This window comes from Ixodes scapularis, unplaced genomic scaffold, assembly GCF_016920785.2.
Source record: "Ixodes scapularis isolate PalLabHiFi unplaced genomic scaffold, ASM1692078v2 PGA_scaffold6__148_contigs__length_123643588, whole genome shotgun sequence".
NCBI lineage: Eukaryota > Metazoa > Arthropoda > Arachnida > Ixodida > Ixodidae > Ixodes > Ixodes scapularis.
The window spans coordinates 105559516-105585887 of record NW_024609881.1 but is presented as its reverse complement, the minus strand read 5'-3'; the positions used below and the strand labels follow the sequence as shown (position 1 = coordinate 105585887).

The window sequence follows — 26372 nt, the reverse complement described above, 5'->3', positions numbered from 1 at the left end:
CCCTGGAAGCATTTCTGCTGCCTTTCTTTCCGCCGACGGTGCCGGCGGTGTTCAGGGGCTTTCATTTTACGGGTGTCCGGTTTTCCCGAATTGGTCAGGCTGACGACTGCTCTGTTTGCGGTTCGGTAAACTCAAGGCTCAATAATTGTTCGTTGTTTGAACTCGTGCCTCAATTAGCGGCGCGGATTAATTTACAACTGCAAGCACTTTTTTTTTTTCTCACAGATTCGAATTATTAACAAGAGAGGCTAGTGGTGTTGACTTTTGAGAGGGTGAGCTCGGCGTGCTAGGGCGTCGCCAAGACGACGTTGTGTCGAAACTTACGTCTCTTTCCTATTTTTCCTTCGCGGGAGGATTTGCTTAAAGGAATTGTCTGGCGAAATCCGGGATGTCTTAGACTGTTGTGCTGGTAACACCAATAATAAATACATATACACGTCGATTGCGTTCCTTTCTGTTTATGCTGCCACGAAATTCCTAAAACCTCGCAATAGCGCAAGTACGAAATTGAATACGTTTTTAAAAAAACTCAAAATCTGACATCCATAGATACCGCGTAACTTCACAACGCGAAAGATCGTCGGAAGGTGGGGATCATAGACGTGACTGCCTGGTATTTTGTTTCTTATTATATGGTCTGTTAGGCTGAACCACGTTTAAATACAATCCTTCCGATGTGATCCTCGAGCGTGTGCGCTAAAAATAGCGACTTTTACCGGGATATTACTTCGAGAATTGTCATGAGCTCCGGAGAAAATATGCAGAAGTTCCACGCACTGAAAGATCATTCCTAATATGATTTTTACTTCTTGTTGTATTATATCAACATTCCTAACCGGGCTGCAGTTTCGAAACAGCCTTCCAGTGGCCGCAAAACTTGCCTAAAAAGGTTACCAAGGAGCAGGGCATCGCTGTTGTGACTATTCGACCGATTTCCGTCTCAGCCGATCGCAGGGTTTGTAAATACTTTATTTCCAATCATTCTAAAATTTGGGAGGGAGATACATCTTTATATGAGGAATAGATTGAAGTTGTTTTTGTGCGGTAGGGAGGGGCAATAGTTTTGTGTTTATTTTTATCTTACTTTTGCCAGTGACCAGCGTGTACAGGGAAATCACCGCTTTTTTTTCTGTAGCAGTAGCACCAGTATTTATGGGTGCCTGTGAAATAGGCGTCAAAGAAAGCGTGTAGGCCATACAGCAAGTGTCTGTGAGGATCGACTTGATGTGATAAAGAGCATGCCGCTGGCGAACCAAGCACTTTTTGGGCTTGCCCTAACCAAATATTGATTAGGCTGCACCAGTACTGTAATGTTTTCTTAAAACTGAGCCCCTAGAGAAAGGATTCCAGTAGCGACGTACGTATTTGACAGACCTGCAAGCAGTGCATCCGGGCGCTACCTGATGCTGTACCCGAGACCGGAAGCAATGCGGATGGCAAGCTCGTCTGCTTCTTGCGCAGGGGGGGTAGCGGTGGCGTCAGAACGCCGAGCCCTGATTGGCTGATCGCGACCCCTTATCTGAGCCTCGCCTGCTCCTTTGCAACGTCGTCTGCTCGCAACGTCGTCAGCGTCTGTCTTACCTTTCCTGCGACTTTCGGAAGTGCAGAGATTCACGAAACGATCTTACGCCGAAAATTTGCGTAAGACAAAACTTAAGAACAAATTCTATTCACGAAACGAAATTTTCGTAAGTTTTGCGCAGGTTACGACGAAATCCTACGACAGCTCCGAAGCTGTCTTAAAGCGCGAAACACATGTACGACGAAACCGTCCGATCCGACGTCCGACCAGGCAATACGACGGTCGGAGGCGAGGGTTTTCAACGCTCTCCGGTGCTACGAAAGCCCTCGCCCCCCAACGTCATTCCGGCAGTCCGCACGTCGAATCGGACGGTTTCGCCCTACATGTGTTTCCCGCTTTACGCACTTCTTACGGCCGACAGCGTCGCGGTCGCGACGACCCACGGTCGTTTATTTTTCTACGTGCGCTTCTCACGCGTCCCGACTTCAAGCAGCACGAAAAAAGTAAAAAGTACTTGAAACAGACCACGACGAACAAGAACGCTGGATCCACAAACATCCGGGAAAAGCTCCAACGGCCACGATTCTACCGACAACGAAAAAGCGAGCGCGGCAGATAGGCCTAGCAGGCACTCCGACTCGGCGACCGTCTGCCCACGACCGGCTGGCGTGCTGTATGGAATATGCCCGCGCGACCCTTGTGAACCCTTCCCGTCTTATACTTTGATCGCTGACCTCAATTTTAGATTAAAAGGTCAATTTCCTCCTCTTGTCATCTCCTTGTTTTCCGAGGCAACGGTGACTCTCGCCGGTAAAAAAGCGGTGAATCTCCGACAGACGCAGGAAAGGTAAAGCAGCCATCGCTTTGACTGGTGCCTGCCTACCATCGGCAAAGGCAGCAGACGCGGCTGACGTGCTCAGCCAACGAGTTCGCGGGGGCCTGGCTGAAGCGGCGGTGAGGCAGAACCGACGACTCTTCTTCAGGCGGAAGAGCCGAGACTGGAAACAATTGACAACTATTCCGTAGGTTGAACCCGCAGTTCGCGAACGCGAGTTTGTGTTGATTGTGTGTTTGACTCCGGCGCGTCGATTGTCCTTGAACGAGGAAGGTGACCTTCACGGCGCTGGGACGCCTGGGGATGCTGTGGTGCCTCGGGCTGCGTGCTTGGGCCTTCTGTGACATGTGCAACGTGCAACCGCGAACTTTATGACCAGGAGAGAGTGTGGTGGGACGGACATGCAGCGTGTTGGACGAATAAGGGGACAGCACCGAGGGAAAAGAAAGCAGCGAGGATTCCCAAGGGTTGTTTTTAACCGAAAGGAAAAAGGGGAGAGATACACAAACTGGAGACCCGGGCTCATCTTTGGTTGCACTGGTGATACCTAAGACTTCTGATTAAGCAAACATATTAAACAACAGATCATCATGTCGCTGACGGAGATCAGAGTCGGGAGCTACCATCAAGCCATCTGTGATCGGAGCACCCGGGGGGAGGAACGTATCTAGCTTGTCCCGCTGTGATTTACTACTGAGATACCCGAAGGTGGGGGATTCATTATTAGAAGTAAGAAGACGTTACTCCCCTAGAGTAAAAAGGAAAAAGAAAAAGTTTTCTCTGAGGGAGAAAACAAATTAAAGGAGAGAAAAAGGGAAGAGGGGTGGGGGGGTGGCGATCTTTATGTAAGGGGTGTGTGTTTGGGGGGGGGGGGGGGGGGTGTAGGAAGCGTATATTTTGGGGTGATGTCAGTCTCTCCGTTCTGAGGATTTGGGGGGGGGGGCGTTGTGTGTGTGTGTATAAATCCCTGGGTAAGGTCACCAGCTCGCGGAGTTCTTGGTGAGCCCGGCTTTAACATCAATACAATACCTTACAAAGAAGGACATCGTACTTCGCAAAAATTCAATGGTATTTACGCCAACGGGATTTGCGAAGTTAGAACGGGAGGGCGCGTGAAGCACTGAGGTTTTCCCTCTTGAATTGGGACGGGTGATTGCCGCCATCTATCGTCGTGGAAGCCCCTGCACAGAGGGTCGTCTTTTCTGCCTCGGCGGATTCGGTTTCTCGGTTCACCGACAGCAGTCGTCTCCCTCGGCGCAGTAGAAACAGGTGACCGCGTGGAGAGAGCGATGCGCATGCTGTCTCTCGGATATGTGGTGCCTGCACCGCTAGGGAAGGATTTGGCGCTGTAGGTGCGCTAAGGCAAATGAGCGGAGTAGAATCTACTGTCCTGGTTTTCCTTTCCTAGCTTTGCAGTAAGAAATGTATTTTCCTAGTACTAGAAAATGTGCTTGTGCTAGTACATTTCCCAGCGCTAAAATATGTACTACTTGCACTATAAAATCTACCTTGCTAGTTTCAAGATTTTCTTAGAGGTATATATATATTTTTAACTTTATTTCTTCTGGTAATGTCTTCAGATTGAATTTCATGAAACCTCCTGTTGCTCCCTCTCCCCCGCTCACTTCCAGTGCTTCTAGCACAGCAGCTGGATATTTACTATCTGGTACGTTTCTGTTTCTTTTTCCCACCGGTTCGACTCAGCAAAGTGGATTTGTTTTCCGTCAGCAAACATGCATCTACATCAAAAGACAATACAGATCGCGTGTAAAAGCGCTCCAGCCGCAACCTAGCGTAGAAACAGTAGGGGAAATAAAGAAAAAAAATAAAAGTGCAAAAATAACCAACCGGTTACACATTCCAAGAGCGCTAAAGGCAGCTCCACATAGAACTATTTGTTATTGAATTGAATGCAGTTGAATTCAAGTATTGTTGAAGTTTTCCGGGTCAAGCCCGGAAGTGAGCTAGCGGCAAAGGGCAGTCCTGCCTGACTATAGCTTCAACCGCTCTCATCGCCCCCCTCCCTTCCCATATTTTGCACTATGTCCACACAACTGTTGAAAAGAAAGAAAACCACAAATACACAGTGCAAAGAGGAAAGCATCTTGCACATCCATGCGAACTAAATAAACACTCCTCTAAAGTAACAGAAAAAAATGTTAAAACATGCTCTACAAAAACCCACTGTAGCTTTTGGCGTAGGACGCAAAGGATATTAATTGCAAAATAATTTCCCAAAAATGGCCTTTCATGTTTAAGAGCTAATTTTTAAGTTCGCCATCAATACTGCACGTGTCATAGAGGCACAAAGAAAAAGCCACTGGACACGGAGGCACAAACACTCTGTTTAGATTTGCTTGCCCGGAGGACCATGCTTAGGACCGGTTTGCTTTTTCAACTTGGAAGAGCAGGCTAACACTCACAAAAACAGTCCTTATTTGGCAAATGTTTTCCTGCTTCGAGTTCGTACGAAAACGAGCGTCATTTTTTTATGACGGCTCGTTCATACAACAGGTGTTCGTGGCGCAACTTGTGTCGCGAGCTAAAGCCGGCGTCCGTGGTATATTCCGGTTTCGCTGAGCGTGGTTTTACTTAGGGTACGGTGTTGTTCAAACATCCGCATTGCTTCACTAGGCCGTTCAGTTTATCCAACAGGTGACGTTCAGCTGACTGCGTGTTGTTGCGTTAGATTTGCCCCACCCTGTAAGCAAAAGTTTCTAAACTCAGAAAATAGGTTTTTTCTTTTGTTTTGCTTTTCTTTTTTTTTTTCGGAGGACGTGGTGAGTGTGGAGCGTCTTCTTATCACTTGGTAGCCAATGAAATTACGGCATTAGGTGATACACCCTCGGAAATAGTGGGTGTAGAACTTACACCCTCTGTCCAGTATATATGACACCCCAGAAAACGACAATTTCGACTTCAGTCCACTAACGTCGAAATGGCGACACGAACCTTCACGAGCCGCTTGATAGTCGAGTGATACAACCTATTAAAATAGCTAATGTGCGCACTTAAAGATTACAGAGAAACCTTCAAATTTTTATTGGCCCCGGTATGAAACCTCAGTTGTTTTTTTCTTTCTGTAGTCCTCGATGCGTACAGCAGCTATGGAGTAAGTTATATCCCACTACTACCAAAGACTCGTAAAGGTTGTTACCGCTATCGTCACTCCGACTTCCGTGAACTGAACGTCGAAAGGTTATTTTGGGGTGTTTTATAGAAGACAAGGGGTGTAAGTACTACGCCCCCTATTTATGAGAGTGTAAGATTGCTAAAGAACGAACCATGAAGCTAAAATAACTTGAACATAAATAGCCTACGCATTTTCTTTCTTCAGCCGGCATTGTGACTAGAGGTAGCCCATTGGTAGGGGTCCGTGTTTCTGGAGCGAAAGGCTGGTTAAATTTGGATTAGAGTAATTTTTTTTTTTGGAGGCGATATCTTACTGCTAGTTTTATATTAATACGGGTCACTAGCTCCGTTAAAGTACCGTGTCTCAGAAATGCTGCGTTCAGAATACTTCATTTTCATTTTGTTGTATTTTTTACATATTTGTAAACTAATCAGGAATTCGCGATACATTGGGAGGAAGTACATAAGCACATGCTAGACTTAAGGATTATACGATTAAATGTTTTTTTTCTTGATTTGCCCCTTTAAGGCAATGCAGTTCTCGTGATGAAAATAAGGACATAACTATTTGTTCGACCGGCGCTTATTCGGCATTTTACTGTTTTGAAGGATCCATCATATACACCGGGTCGATTTTTCATCGAGGTTGTCGTTGACATGTTGGACCTTGTATGGGTATCGTTAATCGTCTTCATCATCACCTGGTTCTACTTGTGAGTACATATTTTTGCCTTTGTCACAACTATGTTTCAACAGTGATGCGTCTTCGGTAACTAACGAAGGATCTCGCAGTTCGAAGAATTAAAACTGAAAAGTGGGAGTACACTTTTTGATCAAAGCGGCAGAATTGAAATCGAACTGAGCCATGTCGATTGCAACAATTATCACAGTGGTAAAAGAAATCTGTGTGTGATGAAGAACGTGATTTCCCGTGATTTGGTAGCGCCTCCTTGTTAAGTGTTACTTTCACTTTACCTTGATCAACGACCATCGAATTGTTACTATATTTGTGCTTTCCATCTTTTTTGTTTTTAATGGGACTAGACTATTGTGCGTGCTGATAAAAAATAGTCATCATCCTTTCAATGGCATTGTCGGTCTTACAAAAATTAAGGCTGCTAGTTACTGTATTTATAAAAAATTGTTGTGAAAAAAAAATATTGGAAGACGTGGTTAACTTCTCTGTAATGGAAATTAGAGCGCAGCTCTTGAGTTCTTTTGGCGTCAATATTCCCGTTAATTTTTCCGCCAAAGTTTGCGCGGAAACTCAGTTGGTGTATAGGTGAAATGACATGAAGTCATGGGACGTCATTTTTCCCGCTAACTTTAGCGGGGAAACTGAACTTGTGATAAGCTAAAGTGACGTCAATTTTCCCGCTAAGTCTAGCGGAGAAGCTGAACTTGTGTATACGTCACGCGGTACAAACTCGTGTGACGCCAATCTTTCCTCTAGATTTAGCGGGGAAACTGAATTGGTCTTGAGGTCACGTGACGTCAATTTTCCCGCTCAATCTAGCGGGCGAGAGGCCCTGTTTGGGTGCAGTTTCTCTACTAAATTTTGCGGGGTATTGAATTGGCGTTTAGGTCTGTGAAGTCCCATAATGCAAGGTGCGGTTACGCCGACGCCGACGCCGACGGCGACGACAACGCTGATTCAGACGCCGAAGCTACAAAATTCGGGAACGGGCGACTAAGAGCGCCGCCCTAAAAAATGTTGGGGAGGAGCCTTTGAAATGTAAGGCTTTTGCTCTGCCGGTTTGGGGAAATACTAAAACATTGGCAGACTATAGTACTAACCCCACAATAATATAGATGACACGATTTCTTTTTTTGCATCTACGTGTACAAGTAGAAGCTAGATGTTAGGAATTAAAATAGAGCCGGTGAAAAGACACGTCACCATACTTTCCTCGATTGTTTACCGTGAAAAACGATGTACAGGACTGCGGAACGCAGGTGTTAGGCTTCAGAAAATATCATTATAAAAACAGAGGCAGACGTAATACTAAGTCGTATAATTTAGAGGGGCTCTGAAAAAATCTTGAAAGTTTTCGGTTTTTTTGTTTTTTCTTTCACAAGGTGCACTTATTTACGAATCCTTATCGCGTTATTTCTGAATTCCTGAGATTACGAACAAGCTTTAAATGAGTAATTGCTGAATTATTCTTAATAAAAAATAATAGAAAATCAATATAACGTTCCTAAGTGTTGATTGAACACGAACCACTTGGGACACAGAGTGAACACAGCATCGGGGATATTTACCATGCTGCTAAGGGAAAATATTCTCGAACACTAAACTTGTCTACCTAGGCTATATTACCTAACCCTACCTATTTTCGAGAAAACTAGATCTGTGTATCAAAGTGATTCAATCCTAGGTGCAAGGCAGAAAAAAGGGTAATCACCCATTCGTGACATTATTGTAGTGATGTGGTCTTTTTAAAATAATCTTCACCTTTAAGTGCACAATAATAATCCAAACACCTTTCGCACACACTTATTTCTGATATGCGTGTTCTTATGGACTAAAGCTCTGACATTTACCTCTAAACTGTTTAAGGGTGCATGCGGGATGTAGACGCTCAGATGACTCTACGTAATGTTGCTATGGTGCAAAGCTGCTTTGGAGTCCTCATGAAACCTCTTTTTGATGTTGTTTTAGCGACTAGGCTGAGTAATTTTAGACCGAACAAATGCTTCTTACTGAGAGAAAAGAGTCCAATAGCCTTGAAGAATCATGTTTGATTCGAAATATTGTAAACAAAAACTCAACGTACTTTAGATATGATTAATTCTGGAGATGACTATTGACTAAATGACCGACTCATAACTGTCGGGTATCATAAGCGGAGGAATAGGCAGCAGCCGGCTGTGGTTCTGGAGGCAAACACGTGCGTCATGTCGTCTGTGTTTGTTTGTATTTATTGTAAAAGCTGTCCCAAGTAGATAAAATCTTTAAGCAATATTCAGGTCTTTTATATTTTGTCCTTTAAAATATTGAAAAAGCCAGGGTAGAGCCAAACGTCACCTTCTTTGGCCATAGTCTAGGCATCTTGTCCCTAATTCGGCGAACAAGTCTCAAACCTGGACTTTGCTGCTGGTAGTTTGGCTTTCATCTGGCGTCTTTGGGATTAAATCGCCGTTCAAGTGCCGGAGTCTGGCTGCACTTATTGTTGTTCTGTTTTCTGAGGGGGATAACTCTGAGAATAATTTCCAAAGAAGTGCCAATTCTGGGCTTCACCGCTGGTTCCTCGATTCATACGTGGCACTTCGGCGCTTGTGTGGCGAGTCATAGTAAAGCCACGAAAAACGCCAATGAAGATCACCCTGGCACCAGCTAACGCCTTGGAACAAAACCGTATCAAAGGCAAAAGTTAGCTGCCCAGGATTGCCGAGCTTGTGCCAAGTCAGGCTTTTCTCTGGTGTGGCACCTGGAGTATGGCTGCAAGTATGCGACGCAGCGCGGAGTTTTGACAATGTATCTTTCGAGTTTGGACAGCAAAACACACCCTACAATATGGGAGTTATGCTGTTCTAATACCCTTTCTACCGAATCGCAAGAGCGTATAATTCCGACTATAACGCCTTTGATCTGGGTGTTGCATTGTGCGAACATGCCACCCCCCATCTCTCCTCTGCGGGTGTAAATTTGCGTGGTATAGACACTCTAAAAGACCTTAATACGTGTATTTGTGTTTATAGCATGTAGCCCCTTCCATAAGTGATTAGTAAAACGTCTAAAGCCCCCTATGTTAAGGCATATTATGCCTTTTAATAAAACCCCATGATCCCAAAAATTCATCTGTCCGTCCATTCATTTGCACATTTTCACGATAAATTTACCCGGGAAAATGACGTGACCTGATATCATATCACGTCTCCCATACACCAATTTGATTTGTGTGAAAAATATGGTGGGGAAATTGGCGTCACGTGACATAACACTAATTTAGTTTTCCGTTATTTTAGCCGAGAAATTTATAGAAACGTTAATGTTTTTCACACCCTAAACAGACTCTAAATGCCATATAAACAGGTTTAAACCACTGTTTTCTTATATAGTGAATTTCATGCCTTCTAGGACCTTACAAATATAAGGCGGGGCCAATTTAATTTTAGTAGGCGACCCTGAAGTTGTGATTGCAGCCAATGGCACAAGCACAAGAGCACGGGGTCGGTTCTTTGGAAAGTCCCTCCACAAAGCGGACACTCTCGGTAAAAATGCATGCCTCAAAGCTAGGAGCACAGGTTAGCTCGCGTGTGTAGCTTTGGTGCAGTCTCTGCTTAAGGATGAATGATGTATAGATGAAAGTTTTGTAAAAATGAATGAGGCATCGGACCTGTGGTCTGCTGAACTGGCCCCTCAGCATCGTAACTAAATGTGAAGCCAGATGTCTAAGATGTCTCGGCATTAATGCACTTCATGCTTGCAGGACTGTAATTTATAGCAGTAAACCCTCACTGCTTCCACCGGTTTCTACATCCCGTTGTTGCTAGTATAGATTGACATGCTGTTGATCTAGAAGTCAGCGTTTGAAAGCGTCTGTGCGTGCGCTTTGCTGGCAATAGCACCATCGCTGCGGCGTGACGTCATGCTGGTCTATAGCCACTTAACTCTAAATTGGCATACGCATTTGTTCGCGCACGTAAAAAAGAGAAGAATTAAGGATGTTCCAACGAACGTTCATCAGCAGGTTTTATTCAATGTCGATGTAACACAAATTTTTACTTATGAACAGTTTCAATCAGTTCCACTGCGTCGATCCATTTGAAATTTTCTTTCATACGTTAGCATGGAGATAATAAAATCGCTTTAGGAAGTACTCGTAGAACCGTTCAGAGTAAGATAATGTATGTTTAATGGAACGATTTGGGATTCTGTTTTTTCGCGGTTTTGATAGGCAATAGGCGAAAATCTAAAGTTAGAGCCATCCTCTGGAGCCTTTCAACCACCACTTTGCATAAGACAAACGACTGCAATGCATAATTAGGATGGTGCCATCTTACAATCGTGGGAAGAAGATTGGTTGCCGAGTGTGTTAGTTTACTGCGCTTCCGAGCATCTGGAGTGAGGAACTAGAGGATTCTAGGTTCAGTCACCAGCCCTGTCCGTTTGCCTCTGGATCAGCATTGTACCGACGTGTTCTCGTGTCTCCCTTCCGCATGATACATGCTGAAGACCGAGGCTAGCATCGCTACTGCCCTGACTAAATGTTTCATCTACAACGGTGGCACTAGACAGCCACACATCCACCTACCCACCCAGGCTGACTATATTACCGCTCCATAAATTTAACCCCACAAAACGACTACAATGATATGAGTCAAGAAGACAAATATTCCAAACGCTAACAAAAGCAGAAAATCACTTAAAGATTTAGAAAAACTAGTGAAATATTGGTGGGTGTGAAAAGATAGCAATGATCTTTTTTTTTTTTTTTTTTGCTCAGGCGGAGACGAAAGCATTTTTCTTTCTTCAAGGACATTGGAATACCTGGACCGATGCCTAGCTTGTTCTCCGGAAATTTATCCGAGCTCATTGAGAAGGTAAATGTCCAAATAGGATCATCGCTACATAAAAAAAGTTACGCAGCAAAAGATTCACTTGCAGAATAACTATTGCGTCTCTTGGTTTTTGTGCGGTTATACCGTTTTGTGCGTCATGCATTTCAATCCGTTACCATCGGCACCAACTTAATTTCTACAGATTTATGATAAACTTATATTTTCTGAACATTGTGCCAGCACTGCAGTCGGCACCTCACACATTCCGGCTACTTTTTAAGACACAGAGAGTGATCCCAATCTGGAGATAGTGTAAAACTAGCCATTTCTGTTTCCGAGGTGTTTCACTGTGGTCAATATTTGGCGAAATGGTTGACTGGACAAAGAAACGAATATTTGTATTTACACATACTTTAGATAATGTTAATGAACCGAGCAAGTTCGGCCGGTTGTTTTTTGCTTTTAGTTATACGTAAAATCAAGTATATTGCCACAGATTAAAGACTGGCAACGCGTGCTGAGTAAAGTGTAGACTTTAGTGAAGCACGTGTTGTAGCATAAAGGCACCTTTCAAGAATAAAACAAGTGTATGTATAATATTCCCTTTTCGAAATCCCATCAAGCAACACTGGTGGTTGCGTAGGAGATTTGTAGCAACCTTGTTTTCTTCCACAATAAGTTGTTGTTATGCTGTTGACCTACCGATTCGACCAGTCAAACACGTCTGATATCTAATGTCATGTTCTTCATTCAACACGTGGGTAACATTTCTTCATGTATAAAATATTTCTCTCCAGTAAGCGGCTAGCAAAGGTTAGCGTGTTATTAAGGGTGGTGAAAGGAATGTAATGTAAAATATTAGGCTGATATCAAATCTTCCAGTTTTGAAAGTGCCGTTAAAGACTAATAAATGAAAGGGCTAAACATTATAACAAACATAGGATAATAAGTTTAAATAACAGTTTCCAGCTCCGTTTCAGAAATGGGCGCTCAACAAAGTTGGCACTTCATACACACACAAAAAAAACAACCTGATTTTAAATATTAATGAAGTGAAATATGTAGCGCTGGGAATATTTACTGAGTGAACGAAAGTTTTCGATGGAATGAATCACAAGGTCATCCTAAAAACGTGAAATATATGGCTTTAAGGAGATATATTTGGATCATCTAGAAAACTATTTTGAGTTTAGCCGTTAGAAAATTGTCGTAAATAATAGAATTTAATACGTTAAGCAAATGAAATCGGGAATTTCTTAGGTTACTGTTCTAGGGCCTTTGTTGTTTGTTTATATGGATGACGATAATGCATAATGGATCATTAAGGCTGAAGACAGAACCTTATTTTAGTTCCAGAGATGGGAAGGATTTAATAGGCCATGCAAACCACGTGTGGATTACGCTAAACACAAGGGTCACATTCAAATAATTAACAATCAACACTAATAAATCCGAAATTGTAGAATTAAAATCGTGAACCAGATATTAAGAGAAGCCTCATAACTGGTACATACAAGATGAACATTGCACCCCGAAGTAATATTTTGGAGTCATTTTCGAGTGAATCTCGCTTGGAACAAACCTTGATAATGTTGCCAGCAAACTCGCCCGCGGTTTCGGTGCCCTGACAAAATTGTGATTTTTTTTTCTACCCACCAATCTAAAATTGGTAGATTATGACTCGCTTTTATTATCGTATTTTAACTAGCGTCTGTGCTCCTGAGTCTGGGGTTTTTATTACCATGAACTACCCTGTTACCATATTAATAAACAATTTCTACAATAAAAAAATTTGCGCGCTATTTACAACTCGAAATACGTGCTCACACAATAACAATTTCTAGAAGCCTTGGAATTTTTACTCTTCAATATATATACATGCTAGCACACTGCTCAATCGATGTTACGAAGAAAAATCTACATTACTGAACAGGTATCAAATTTAAAACGAAAGTACAAAATGTAATAATCGCCACAGTTAAGCATGGTATATTCCACTCGCTTGCACTTACTACTGACATCATTCGCTCTCCTTTATACTGAAATTATTACTAAATTATTTTGATCATTAGACTAGAGACTTCTTTTTTCCAGCTATTACCCAACTTTACTTATGCCCAGTATTTTGTATGCATTTTTTTCTGTATATTGAACAAATTTTGGTTCATGCTTACTATGTAAATATCACCTTTGTCCTTCCAGGTAATCGTTACACATTATTTTATGAACTATTTTGTGCTAATTCTGGCATATGTATGTGTGCTAATGCTGGGTTTTGTATGTGGTGGCTGTTTGCCTCTTCCTCAACATTTAAAAAAATTAACGTTGATTAAATTTTAATTTTACTTTTGAAAGGCGTGCCAAACGAGCTGGTCCTTACGGCCGCTTTCTGTACTACTGCTAGTGTTTCCTTAATATTATATTTCTGCTGTGTTTTAGGGATCAAGACTTTCTTTTGAAGAATGGGTTAAGAAGTACGGAAACTTGGTAGGGTAAGCGATTACCTTGAAGTAATTAGGCTTCTGGAAAGTAAGCTTATTCTGAAAACGGCTGATCACTGTTAAGAAAAAAAAAAGAATCTCGTGTAGTTTGGCACGAAACAATTTGTCAATTGCTGTGACCAGCATCACTACAGAATGTTATAATTTATCGATACCTATTTAGGCATGACATAAGGTTGCTATATTTTTTCCTCTTTTGAAATATATTCAAGGTTTTACAATGGAGCTGAACCCATGCTGATCGTCAAGGACTTAGAATTGATCAAGAGGATCCAGATCAAGGACTTCAGCAACTTCCGCGGAAGGGGGGTGGGCTAACAGTTCAATTTTAAGTGTTGTGTTTTAATGAGTTTCCGTTTATAGTATGTTCGTTTGTTCCTTAATGTCGCTTCCTACACTTAAATTCAGACGAATGTACTTATTTTGAAGTGATTTAGAATAGAAGCAATACAAAACAATTACCTTCCGCGCAGCATTCCTCTTCAAAGAAGGGCGCCGCAACCAAACTGCACGATATTTTAGTTTCAAGAAAGGCGAATAAGGGGGGGAGGGGGTGGGGCTGGTCGGTGGCAGAGTGTGTTAACCTGTCGAAGCACTTGGAGCAAAAGCAGGTTGCGGACCCGGCAATCTGATTTCTGCCCGGTACAGTGCAAATGCCCTCTTCCTCGTCTTTACTCTATGCTTGGTCTTATGACCACCTTGGTCCGTTTCGATCTAGATTAGTATCGTTACCGATATTCGTCTCTGTGATTCCTACTCTTTGATAAACTCGAAAGACACCAGGCTAGCAGTTGGACTGCCCTTGTTAAATTTAGTATCTTAAGCGGAGGTGACAGGCGCTCATTGAAACTTATTTACTCCCTGCAGTCACACAACACAACTACAATTTATTTTTACACGAATGATTTGTAATAAAACATTTCCGTTGAACTCTGATCCAAAAAGTTTTGGTACTTACCCATGGCTTCACACACGCAGGTTACCTCTCGCGTGGATCTAGAACATGAAGGAAGCAGTCACTCTCTCGTAACAGCAAATGGAAATCGATGGAAAAGCATACGAAGCCTTTTGACACCGGCCTTCACTTCCAGCAACATGAAGAAAGTGAGTGTCACATTTTCACCACGTCGGTTAAAAGTATGATATGGGCGAAAGCACATCTTGTCGATATCTGTGAGACTAGTAGGCAGAACTATTCTGTTTACCGTAATAGAAGCACATGGAGCCCATATGTTTCCATTACGTTGATTGAATTTGGTATACGACTTGCCGATCCGCACAAAAGTGACATAAAAAAAAAGCTTAGGCGAATTGGTGCTCGCAGTGACCAAGGCATGATCTAATTCAGCTGTAGATATCTTTGTCAAGAGGCAAACTTTCTTCTGGTTCTAGCAGCCGTTGTACGGAAACGCACAACGACTCTGTTGGAGGATACCGTATTGGCTTCCTTTACGCGCTGCACCATCTCCACACGCCTCGACGTTTTCGCAGACGGGGCATTGCAGCACAGTCTCGGCTCTGGAAGCATCAAACCAGCGATGGGACCCAAATCCTGGGAAAGCATGATGTATTAACGCTTTAACACATATTTTATGGCGACAGCGTTGCATATTTCGATTTCTTCAGTGATGAGTGGGAAAATAAATGCGGATGTGCCGCTAATGTGTCAAATGTGGCCACTGGCTTGTAGTTTCAGAAAAAATCTAATTGAATATTGGAATCTGGGGACTCTCATGGGAGGTTCATCTGAGTCTAGCAAAGCAGGAGCGTCATTAATCCCTGCGAGAAAAACTCCTGACTCTTGTGGGGCGTTTATGATCCTACCAGAAAAATAATCCAGTGACTCCTATTGGCGGTATTGTTTGACGCCCTAAGATTTGAAATCAAGTTGGGGTGGGGGGGGGGGGGGGGTTGCGTACTTCCAGTAAAACGGGAGTCCCGTGATTCTATCGGAGAGAATACAGTGACTCTCATGGAGGGTTCACGTGATTCTAGAAGAAAAATAATGCAGTGGGTTCCATGGGGGTCGTCTGGCTCCGTCAAAAATAGAATCTGGTGATTGCTATCGTGGTGTAGAACGATTCTATTAAAACGGAAGTCACCTGATTTTATTTGGGAGTGTCGTCTGACCCTTGTGAATTATAGTCACCTCACCCCAGGCGTGAAGAGGGTCACCTGACGCCACCGGGCTATTAGAGTCACTAGACTGTAATGGGGGTAGAGTCCACTGACTCCACTGAGCACTCGAGTCATGTGACTCTATTGGAGGTAAAAAGTACAGGGACGGACAACTCTGAACGATCCCAAAAGAAGTCAGTGTTAACACCTTTTTCAGAGCGTGGAGCTGCCATGGGCGCGTTGTACTCGAGCTTCCTAAGACCAGCAATAGCGTAGAGGCATGGCACCAGTGCGTTCAAACTTCGCTTTGCTTTCAGCATTCTGACCCTTACCGGAACATCGAGGCCTTAAAAACCGAGCAGAGCCTCCCCCACCAGACGGTGATCGACGGCCAAAAAGAATGATCCCCATCGGGTTCAAAGTCATACGCGTTAATTTTGCGCAGACTATCGGAACGTCCTGTCCAAGTAGGACACACAGCATGTAAGATATATGGAAAAAGAGTGTAAATCAAAAGACAATTTTCTTGCCAGTTCCACGAACCTCGTCAGTTGTGATTTTTAATTTTCCTTTGGGTAAATAGGGTATTGCATTTGTATCAATATAAAACATTAAGAGATTAACAATCAATCTCTAATATAATGATGCAAGAAATTTGTCTTTATTGGCTTGCGGTGAAAAGGTAATATATATTACTGAATATGCACGTAAAGCTATAACTAGGTAAGAAAATAGAACGACACAGGGCAAAATATAATGTCATATAACGATAGAACATAAAAGTAACGAATATACACATATGTTCTGCCGAACAGGTTAACAGCAAGTAATTAATTTAGGCACGTGCTGCTAATACTATGTCCTACAACTAAAAATAAATAAATCGCGTTTACGTGCCCGCTGTTTTATCGCGTTGCTCTTTAGTCACTTACTCTTTTAGCACATGCTTTTCTGTAGCATTGATGTTTTGACACCGTGCTATTTTGTTGCGTACTGATTTTGTCGCTGCGCTGTTTTGACCCGGTGCTCTTTTGGATGCGTTCTTCTTTACCATGCTGTTTTGTAGCGTGTTCTTTTGTCGTGTGCTGTTCTGTTACGTTCGCGATTCTATCCTATTGAAAATACACCAGTAAATGAACCTTTCCTCCAGATTTCAAGTTTGATGGACATTTGCACGGACGAGTTCCTTGAAGTTCTGGATTCCCTCCATGACCAAGACGAGGCATTTGAAATAAGGCAGGTCTTCCAGAAGCTTTCGATGGACGTGATTGTCCGATCGGCCTTCGGAGCGAAATCGAACATTCAAAAGAATCCAGAAATTACGGACATGAACGGGATCGCCAAGGACATTCTGCTTCACCTGGAGGCGTTCAAAACAAGCTGCTTGATGTTTCTCATTGGCAAGTGCATGCAATTTTGTATTTCTTAATCGGGGTCACGCCATATTCGATCTTCCGCAAACCATAAAATGTTTTAGCTATATTTTTGTTTGCACCTTCCGAAACGTTTTATTAGAAAATTAGTCATCTAGGAGGATCCACACCCAGTTTTATTGTCGTATTTAATTAGCATTTAAATAACAGCGCACAAACAAAATATAAATTATTTTGTCTTACTTGGTGTATCTTTGTCGATTTGTTTATTGTTGGGGTGTCTGTAAACTACTTAGATATTGCTGTACATTTTATGTCAATGGTGGTCGCGTATCGACCATGAATAGCGATATGAAAATATTTAACATGGTGATGCTTTCCATGTAAAATCAGAACTGGCGAATTTTGGGTCTGTGTAATAAACCTTACTTTAAAACATGAAAGGGTCAACTGTCATCTGCAACAATTTGAACTTGAGGATTCTCATACAAAATTGGCTTATTGTTGGATGATATCACAGGCTGTGTCGATGTGGCTTTACTAATGCATAATGGATAGATTTGTTTGCTTTCCAGCTTGCTTCCCAGAATTGTCCTTCATTTGGAAGCTGATTCTTATGTGGAGGAACCGATTCATGAAGTTACCGGTGGAAAAAATTTGTAATGGCCTTATGCCGATAATCAACATGCGCCGTTCTAACCCAGCGGTAAGTCTTCTTTGGAGAATGGACTCAAGAATAAAATTTTTAGAAGTACATTTTTAAAAGTTAGGTCTTTTGTGTTCGTTCCCGGTTGCTTCATAGGAACTGCGTATTATTAGGAACTGAGAAGGAGGAGGACTTGTCCCCACTGTAGGCTGAGCGCAGAGTGCTGCCCAGTTCTTCTTTTTGTCCTTATCATGAAGCCTTCTCGAATTCAGCACAAACATGCCCAACAATCAACGACACTGTTCAAAAGAAGTAGAATATATGTTACTTATCACCACTCAAGCACAACACAAAATGCTACTCTTTAAATAGCAGTTCAGAGATGCCTAGGCACCCAATTTACAGAGATAGGTGCACATAATTTCTACTTACATTTGATGCAGTTTACAATTGCCATTTCGTTAAAGAATTAGTAAAGTTATAGATAGTGGGCTTCGGCGCAATAAGACCATTTTGTGTTTGGCAGAGTCATCAAAAGTTGATCTTGTTTGTACCACTGAGTGCTAATGAACACAAGGTTTTAGGCATATCAGAGTTTGTAAGGGGATGAGCGTTTTGGACAACTTCCTGTTAACAGCGAAATGTATTTTAGGATAACCTTGAACACAAAACACTATGGTCGAATCGATATTTACAAAACAGTGAATTCGAGTGCGGGGGTATCTTCCTCGGTAATGTGGTGATTATGGCCGCAATATCATCATGATGCAATATGTCATAATCAGTGTCAAAACGCAAATGCCACTATCTCGGTCAACGTATTTTCCTTCCCTTGCTATTCTTCAAGCTCTTTTTTGAGTTGTGAGCGGCTCCCCATGTGCTCTGATGAAAAGTTGACAGTTTATTTTGAACACCTAATGCATGTTAACATTACCGTATATGACATTTCTGCTACATTCATGAGAACTGCGTCGAAGCTAGGAGCCTCGTGAGATCAGCATACCCTCTCTGCAAGTCAGCCGGATTCATTATGCTCTCAAGACTGAACAGAAGAAGAAAGCATCAGCAGAAGCAATATGATTATCACAAAACGATACGCAAGGTGTTAGCCTCGGAAAATAAATGGTAGCTATACCACTCTCTTAGTGTCTCGTTGTAATCTTGGCTTCAATTCAGTTCTGATGGAAAATGACGTTGAGTACAATGTCTACGCTAATTCTTGCTTACACGAATTCACCATAAAATTTGTTATGCGCTTCTTCTGTCAAATCATGGTTAGGTAAATGCAGTAAGCAAAAAAAAATTTTTTTTTTTTTTTTTTGGGGGGGGGGGGTAGGGGGGTTATGAAGCAGTAAATTGTTAAAATTTTATTTCTTTTTTGTTTTGTCATTAGGCTCATCGGCAAGACCTGTTGCAGCTTATGTTGGATTCTGAAGCGGAAGAAGGGGCAGATGTGAATGTCCATGACCTCACAGTTAGCTACTACGAAGACAGATCTAAAAGTGAGGAACTTCACTGGAACTGTTCAAAAATAATGGCCAGAAAAATGATTATCCGGGTTCTTGAGCACAAAGATTGACGCCAACCGTACCTGGTGCGTTGAAAAAGGGCAAGATTCACACATAGTAAACAGTACAAGACAGTGCCAGAGTGATACAGAAATGGTGGCGTTCCCAAAGAACAGTATGTTTCGTAGCGTACCTTTATGAGAAAATTATAGGGAAGCGGAATATTTCTACACTGCTTATTTCACATTATAAGAACACGGACATGAAGCATGAAAAAGAGACCCTGTTCAAAGACGCGTGCCCGAATCGTACACAGCACTTAAAGAAGCAAACCACTGTCCGAATAAAGTTGGCGTGATCTATAGGTGCACTGGCAGCGCAAATGGCTACTATTCCAATAATACATATTTTTTGTTACAAGAATGAACGATATTAATGTCCTTTTATTGATGCCTTTTATTGAGCTGTCTTCATTTCGCAGCCACCGAATCGAAAGAAAGCAGCCGGAAGCGCCGGTTCTTGACCAATCTCGAAGTTCACGCCAACGCGGTTCTATTCTTAATTGCTGGGTAAGCTGACAGATCATGCTATTAAGAGGTAAGCCAAATAGAGTGTAGAATCCGAGAGGCAGTAAAAGTCTCGAAGTCGGCCCCTTATAAGTAGCGCGTTCTACGCGTTTTTATGATTTTTTAAAACGTAGTGGTTCCGCAATTGCAGTTTAAAAGTGCCTTCGCTTTTTTTCCTGCTCAACAGTATAGGGTGCTTAAAGCGATACTGAACCGAAATTCCGATTTCGCAAAATAAAGCCACAGAAGCGCTGAACGGGGAGCAACGGAATCCAATACATAATTCAGACATCGATATTTGAAACGGATGGCCGTTTTTTTTTAAATATAGGGCGCGATCACGCGAGGGCGATGACGTGCCAAAATCCCGGAACAGTTGAAAAAGACGGGAAGCGGCCTCGCTTCTCTACTCCTCGCTTCGGTCAGCACCTCCTAGAGATAAGACCGTAGCGCTTTTAACCCTAGGGTTATCCAAGGTTTTCCGAGATTTTCTTTTACTTCTTACAAATTTATAAGGAGGATGTCTAGCGTAAAGTGTTTGAAATGTATCAATATATTTGAAACTTCAATAACTTCTTGAAGAAAACATTACTGTGACTTGTAATTTGGGCTACTGGTTCAGACGTGTCTATTATAGCGCGGAACCAATTTTTCAGCTAATCAGTGCCTATCAGAATTTTTCAGATTTTCCCTCTGAAGGCCTGACCACACTAGCGGCCACGGCACGCCGTCCGGCGTTCCAACTAGACGGGGCCACAATGGCCTCCATTTTACTGGCGTCATATTCAGGCAAAAGCACTGACTCTCGCGTTCTCGAGGAAGCGCGCGCACCTCCGCAAGTTTTCCAGCGCTTTCGTCGTCTGCTCTTCGTTAAGTTCTTCCATTTCGGCTTTCTTCTTCGTATATATCAGCGTCGAAATTTCACTCGCGACCTACATGGCAGGTGTCGATGATGACCTGGTAATCAGCGTGAAGATGATCCTCCTAGCATGCTCGTTATTCTTGCGAAGTCGCCGCGCTTTGAAGGGAAGGAGGCGCAAGTCTTGAGGCCGGCCGAGTTGGCGCTGCCGAAACACCAAGGGACAGGTCAGTGCTTTGCTTCCCCTTTTGCGCGCCAGAGATGAAGGCTACTCTTTACTGCGTCACCAAATCCGTCACAACGCAAGCGACATGCAACAACGACCACGGACAAACTCACCTGTTATTCCGAATTCATCTCCCAAAATTTCCCAGCGGTTGTTTGTAGCGTCCTTATCTAGGTACTCTAGCGGCGTCTTGCCATACCGAAAGAAGAAAAGTCGCGCAGTTTCGAGGAACTGCTCCGCTTGGAAAACCATTGGGGGAAATAGGAATCGCTGACAAACCAAAATTAGGCTACACTCCTTTGCAGCGTGAAATACGCAAGGAGAAGCGGCTTGCGCGCTGCGATGGCATCGTAACGTCACTATTTATGTCACCTCCCATTGGCTCCTTTCTTCCGCGGCAAAAAACGGCGAGCCCGTGACCGCGCGCGGGCGCGTTGCCTGGACGGCTCCGTGCGTCGAGCCACTGAGGGTGACAACTGGTTTTGGCCGACTGCCCGCGGCGGCCAGCGGCGGCGGGAAGCTTCCCCGACGCTAGCGTGATCGGGCCTTACAGGACACATGCAAAAGAAAAAAGCATATTTTTTAAACAGCTTAGATGGAAAAAGAATGTCAAAAAACAAATTTACAGTCAAGAAAAAAAATTTAGGGCTAAATTTACAGCCGGGTTGCACCGCCGCCGCCGCCGCCGCCGCCACGAAGCCACGCCGCCTCCACACGCTGAGCGTGGTGCGCCGGCGGCTTAAAGGGATTGTCCGGTCAAATTTTGTATTCGAGAAAACAATTGAATATCATTGTTATTGCCTCGAGACGCATCGTACGTGCAATATCCGAATTTTATATGGCCCTCTGCGTGAGTAATTGAATTTATACTGCTCCAATCGCATTCTAGCGTAAACGCGGTTTTCGTTGGCAACATTGGAGCTTTGACGTCACAAAACACAAAGCGAGCATTTTTGTCTCGTCGATTGCCTGTGAGTGAACGCCTCTGCGTGCTTCGTTTTTGTTGTTGTGCTCGACTTGTTTCGTGGTTGGGTGAAATTTTTGTTGCGCGGTTCCATATTCACCGGGCAGCACATGCGAGCCAAGACATGACGTTCCACACTTTTCCGCGAGACTTGCAGTGACGAGCAAAGTGGATCGCCGTCGTGCGCAGGGACTGGGTTCCCGTCAAGACCGAGATCTCGCTTATGCAGCAATCATCTCACAGAAGAAAGCTACGAGCTGAGCTCTAAGCGGACAGAAGGGTTGTAAGCTGAGGTGTGATGCTGGTGCCAACGATATTGGACTACGTCCACCCACTCCTCGCTCAAATCGGGCCAGTCAATTTAGGTCTGTTCGATTACCCTGAACTGGCTGAACTAGTTCAGCGTCCGTGCAGAGGCAGACGACAAGAGCAGACGGCGATAGCAGACGACACTCCTCGTCCGCCTCTGCTCGCGGTACCATTTTTCGCAGCTCTTGCTCAAATGCGTAGGTTTGGCTCCCTGTGATGAGTGTTGAAATATTTGCTCACGTAAATTGTTTCTTTTTGATGCTATGCGGAGATCCACAGTGTTGATATTCTTACTTACAGACACAGGGAAGGTATTGCCCTCATGATAGTCCCCGCCTTCAGATTGCTCTTGGATGCATACTGACGACTCCGATACATTTCAGAGGTCTGGATTTAGTGCGTTGACAGTCGCATGTCCCCGTAGCTGAGCATAATACTGCATGCTTTGTCCGCTGGTATCTGTGGACGCCCGCTAACGGGCCTGGGCAAAACGCCGAGAATCGCCATTTTTGCCGATTCTCGCTTCAACTTGACGCCGAAGTTACGGTCGATAACAAGACGCTACCGTCAGGCCTTCCTCTTCCAGGTGACCGGTATGCCGACCGCGCGCTGCCGCCAGCGACTCCCGACGTAAAATCATCCCGGTGCCGCGAACCTATCGTCGAAATGCAAACATTTTCTTTGAGGGGCTTTTGCCGCTACCAGAACTTCCTGGCCGAATCGAACAGACCTTGATTATGCAGCGAAACCGAAACCAACATCTAGGCCATCTCGAAATGATACCAGAACTTGTATTTAGCACGCGTGCAGCCCGATATCTGTTTGACCCGCGTGTGAAAATGGAGCGTGACTACGATTCACCAAGCTCGTCCAAGTCAAGTGACGACATGCACTTGAACGGTTCGCCGTTTGCCTTCGGCCCGCGGACATCGCCTCTGGGGGAACGACCCGCAGCCTCATCACCGATCCAGTGGATCCGCCGAAATATGTGCCCAGATGCCGCTCCGTGTACCTAGCTGTGCCACTTCAGAGGCGAAATCTGCATCCTTTGCTTTGCAAGCGCGCCCTAGTTCGATCGGCGTCCGTCGCAGTTTTGTTTGCGCGAAACAGCATACGTTTGCTCGAAGCTTATGGCTGTCTGCGAGTAATATCCTGCTAAAAGGCGGGACTTTTTCTGCACGTCTTGGGAACTGCTTTAAAAGAACTGTGTTTCAGTAGGGTACTGCCTAGGAGACTATATAATTCGAAACAAAATACAAGACACCCGTCGACCAACGCTTGTTATCCCCACCATCCGACAAACCTTTGTGTTTTGTGACGTCGCGCAGCACCTACGGATGTCAGCCATTGACACTGGCGAAATTTGGGGTGCAGTTTCGTACATAGGCTCATGAAAGGTTTAATTAATAACGGGATATCATATACCAAAATAAAAATGACGTTTGTCTATATGAAGGCTCCCTCGATGTAACGAGCGCAACAACTTAAGTACTTCCGGTTTCGACCGGACAATCCCTTTAACGCGTTTCTCCACGCCACCGCCGCCGGAAGGGAACACTCCCGCGCGCAGCCGCCGTACTCTTTTGACCAGAGCACAGGTCTATGACGTGGTGCTTGCGCTCCTTCAGGAGCTTCCTTTGGGCTCTGAAAGTTACTTATCAATATTCGTTTTAGAGCGCAGCTCTTAGGCGCCCGTTTCCGGCTTGAGCGGCGTCGGCGTCGGCGTCGCCGTCACTGTCGGCGTAACCGCGCGGTGCATTATGGGACGCGTGCCGTCACTGATGACGTCATCCGTGACGTCACTGATGACGTCATCCGCGTCGCCATCGTCATCGTCCTTGATGACGTCATCAGTGACGTCACTGATGACGTCATCGGCATTCGCATCATCATCGTCATTGTCACTGACGGTGTTATCAGTGACGTCACTGACGACGTCATCGGCATCCGTATCGTCATCGTCATCGTCACTGATGACATCATCGGCATCCGCATCGTCATCGTCATCGTCACTGATGACGGCCTCGTCGTCGTCACGTGACCTCATAGGGGTCACGTGACCCCCGTGAGGTCACGTGACCCTCGTGAGGTGACGGCGACGCTGCTCGGAGGGAGGGGTAGCAGAGAGGATGAGGAGATGAGGAGGAAGGAAGGACATACCTTCCCGTCGGTACCCTTCTGCTCCGCCTCCTCAAGAGCTGCGCTCTAATTCGGCGTTACAGGGAGTTGTAAACGGCTTTCATATTTTTTCGTTGCACTTCAAGCGAAGATTAATAAGTAACTTTTAGAGACCGTAGGAAGCTTCCGGAAGAGCTCGAGTGGCACGGGATAAATAGCTGCCACTTTTTCGCGCGCGCCCGCCGGTGCCAACGACAAATTCCTTTCGCGCAGTAAATATAGCTCTACAAATATTTCTTGTTCGCTGTGAATTGGTTTTATTACATCCTTTTCCCACCCTGTCAAAACATTTTTTTTCCTTTGCATGCATCCTTTAAGGCCGCAGAGAGCCTGCTTTGACGTCACTTCGACGTCGGCTGCCGTCAGGCGCACATTGAAGAATAGGCATCCCGTATAGGTATACCACCATGTAAACTAGCCTGAATATTACCGCGTGAGCCTAAAAAGTTCGACGCATTTCAATGTAAATATCCAAGAAAATGGAGAGTTGATTCCGCCAGATTCACGTCATTGATTACACCATCCGAATAACGTCCTCTCGCGCAAGAAAAGCTGCAAATAAGTTTTGTCTTATCTCTAAATTGTACCCATACTTTTCAAAAATATCCGTAATTAAAGAACAAAATAAAACGAAGCAGGCGGAGAAACGTATCGTGATGTTGTCGATGCCATCTCTCAGAGCGCTCAGGGCTTAACTCTCAATGATGTTGATTAGCTGTTAACTTGCCTAATGCCGATCGCGTAACAGGGTGGAGCAGAGATGAAAAAATAGTGCAAAAACAATTTTAAAATTCCTATACCCTAGAAGAGTAGAATAATGGAAACTTGTGGCACATATTTTGGTGATAAAATATGGGTTTGGGGTTTGATTGGAAGGCGGACAATGCGACGACGCCTTCCATATTCACTGCCAAGATGAGAACGGCAGGAAAAAGCTTTATTCGTCGTGCCTCCAGCGGAAGCTTAATTCTTACATTTCGCAATGCTTTGTTATCTCGTACGCTTCGAGCACGCGCACAGCAAGCCAAGGCCCGGATTAAAGTATGGTCGGGCGTTCCGAAGACACGTCCTGCCAGTTCTCATTCTGCCAGCGTCTACAGCGGTATGCTGTTACCCGCAGTGTACTCTGTAGTGTCGCATGATTTGCGTAATAGGCTATGAGACACTTTTGAATGAAAGCTTCTCTGATGTGCCGTGCGCTGATAAATCTATACGCGGGGCTAACTCGCTTCTGCTTTATCAAGGTATTACCTTCTTGCCTACTCTGATGTCGAATATTTCAAATACCCGGCAGCTCTGTGAGTCTTACGAAGATGCTTTTGCGTATGTTTCTTTTGCTGACTCAGTTTCGAGACATCAAGCACGGCTTTGACGTTCACGACCTACCTGCTGGCGAAGCACCAAGACGTCCAAGACAGACTAAGGAGCGAAATATGTGCCATACTGAAGAAAGACGTGAATTTTTTTAAATATATTTTTTGCGTGTTAAATATACATTTTTTTTTTACAAGGATGGAAGATTATATGTCTTCTGTCGCAATTCTACAACGCAATCTGGATACTGCTTTGTGCCGAAAGGGTATAAAAAGGAAATAATCTGCATATTCCGCTAAAAATGTTTTTATTGCTCATAACTAGACAAATTATTACTATTTAAATTCTATAAGAGCGCTTTAACTAAAATAGTTACGAGTTCAACATCTTAAAAATGGCGCTGACTTAGAGAGTTTTCACACGTGTGTCTGTTCATGTTGCAAGTGCACTGAGTGGTAAGCTTTAGTGAGATTTGTTGTGGAGCAAACTGCAACACCACGGGAGATTTGTTTGATGATGAATGATTTATTTCAGGGAAAGTTTAACTACGACAACGTCTTCAGCATGCAGTTTTTGGACCAAGTCATCACCGAGTCGTTGAGGTTCTATCCTCCCGTCGTCGGGTAAGGTAGACGTTTTTCTTCGTATGAGTACTAAGTTGACAATTCCGTTATTGTGAAATGTCATTGTCGTCAGGTTTCAGTCTTTATAGTAAAGTAAAACAGTTGAATACGCATAGAGAAGTCGGTATATACAAAACTATACTATCCAAATGTGAGGAAGAGTTAACAAATTAATTGTTTTGTTATCTAC

General features: G+C 43.9%; 1 protein-coding gene across 1 annotated transcript in view; it reads left to right on the top strand.

Moving 5' to 3' along the window:
* Positions 1–6146: 6146 nt before the first annotated feature.
* The window catches only part of LOC115326528 (cytochrome P450 3A11), a 30319-nt gene continuing 10093 nt past the window's right edge, over positions 6147–26372 (top strand). The window contains exons 1-11 of the mRNA XM_040499198.2: positions 6147–6202; positions 10943–11039; positions 13437–13489; positions 13711–13807; positions 14477–14602; positions 16767–17016; positions 17565–17695; positions 19029–19137; positions 19625–19712; positions 25592–25700; positions 26094–26182. Coding sequence (XP_040355132.1) covers positions 6147–6202; positions 10943–11039; positions 13437–13489; positions 13711–13807; positions 14477–14602; positions 16767–17016; positions 17565–17695; positions 19029–19137; positions 19625–19712; positions 25592–25700; positions 26094–26182 — 1205 coding nt within the window. The remainder of the gene's footprint in view (positions 6203–10942; positions 11040–13436; positions 13490–13710; positions 13808–14476; positions 14603–16766; positions 17017–17564; positions 17696–19028; positions 19138–19624; positions 19713–25591; positions 25701–26093; positions 26183–26372) is intronic.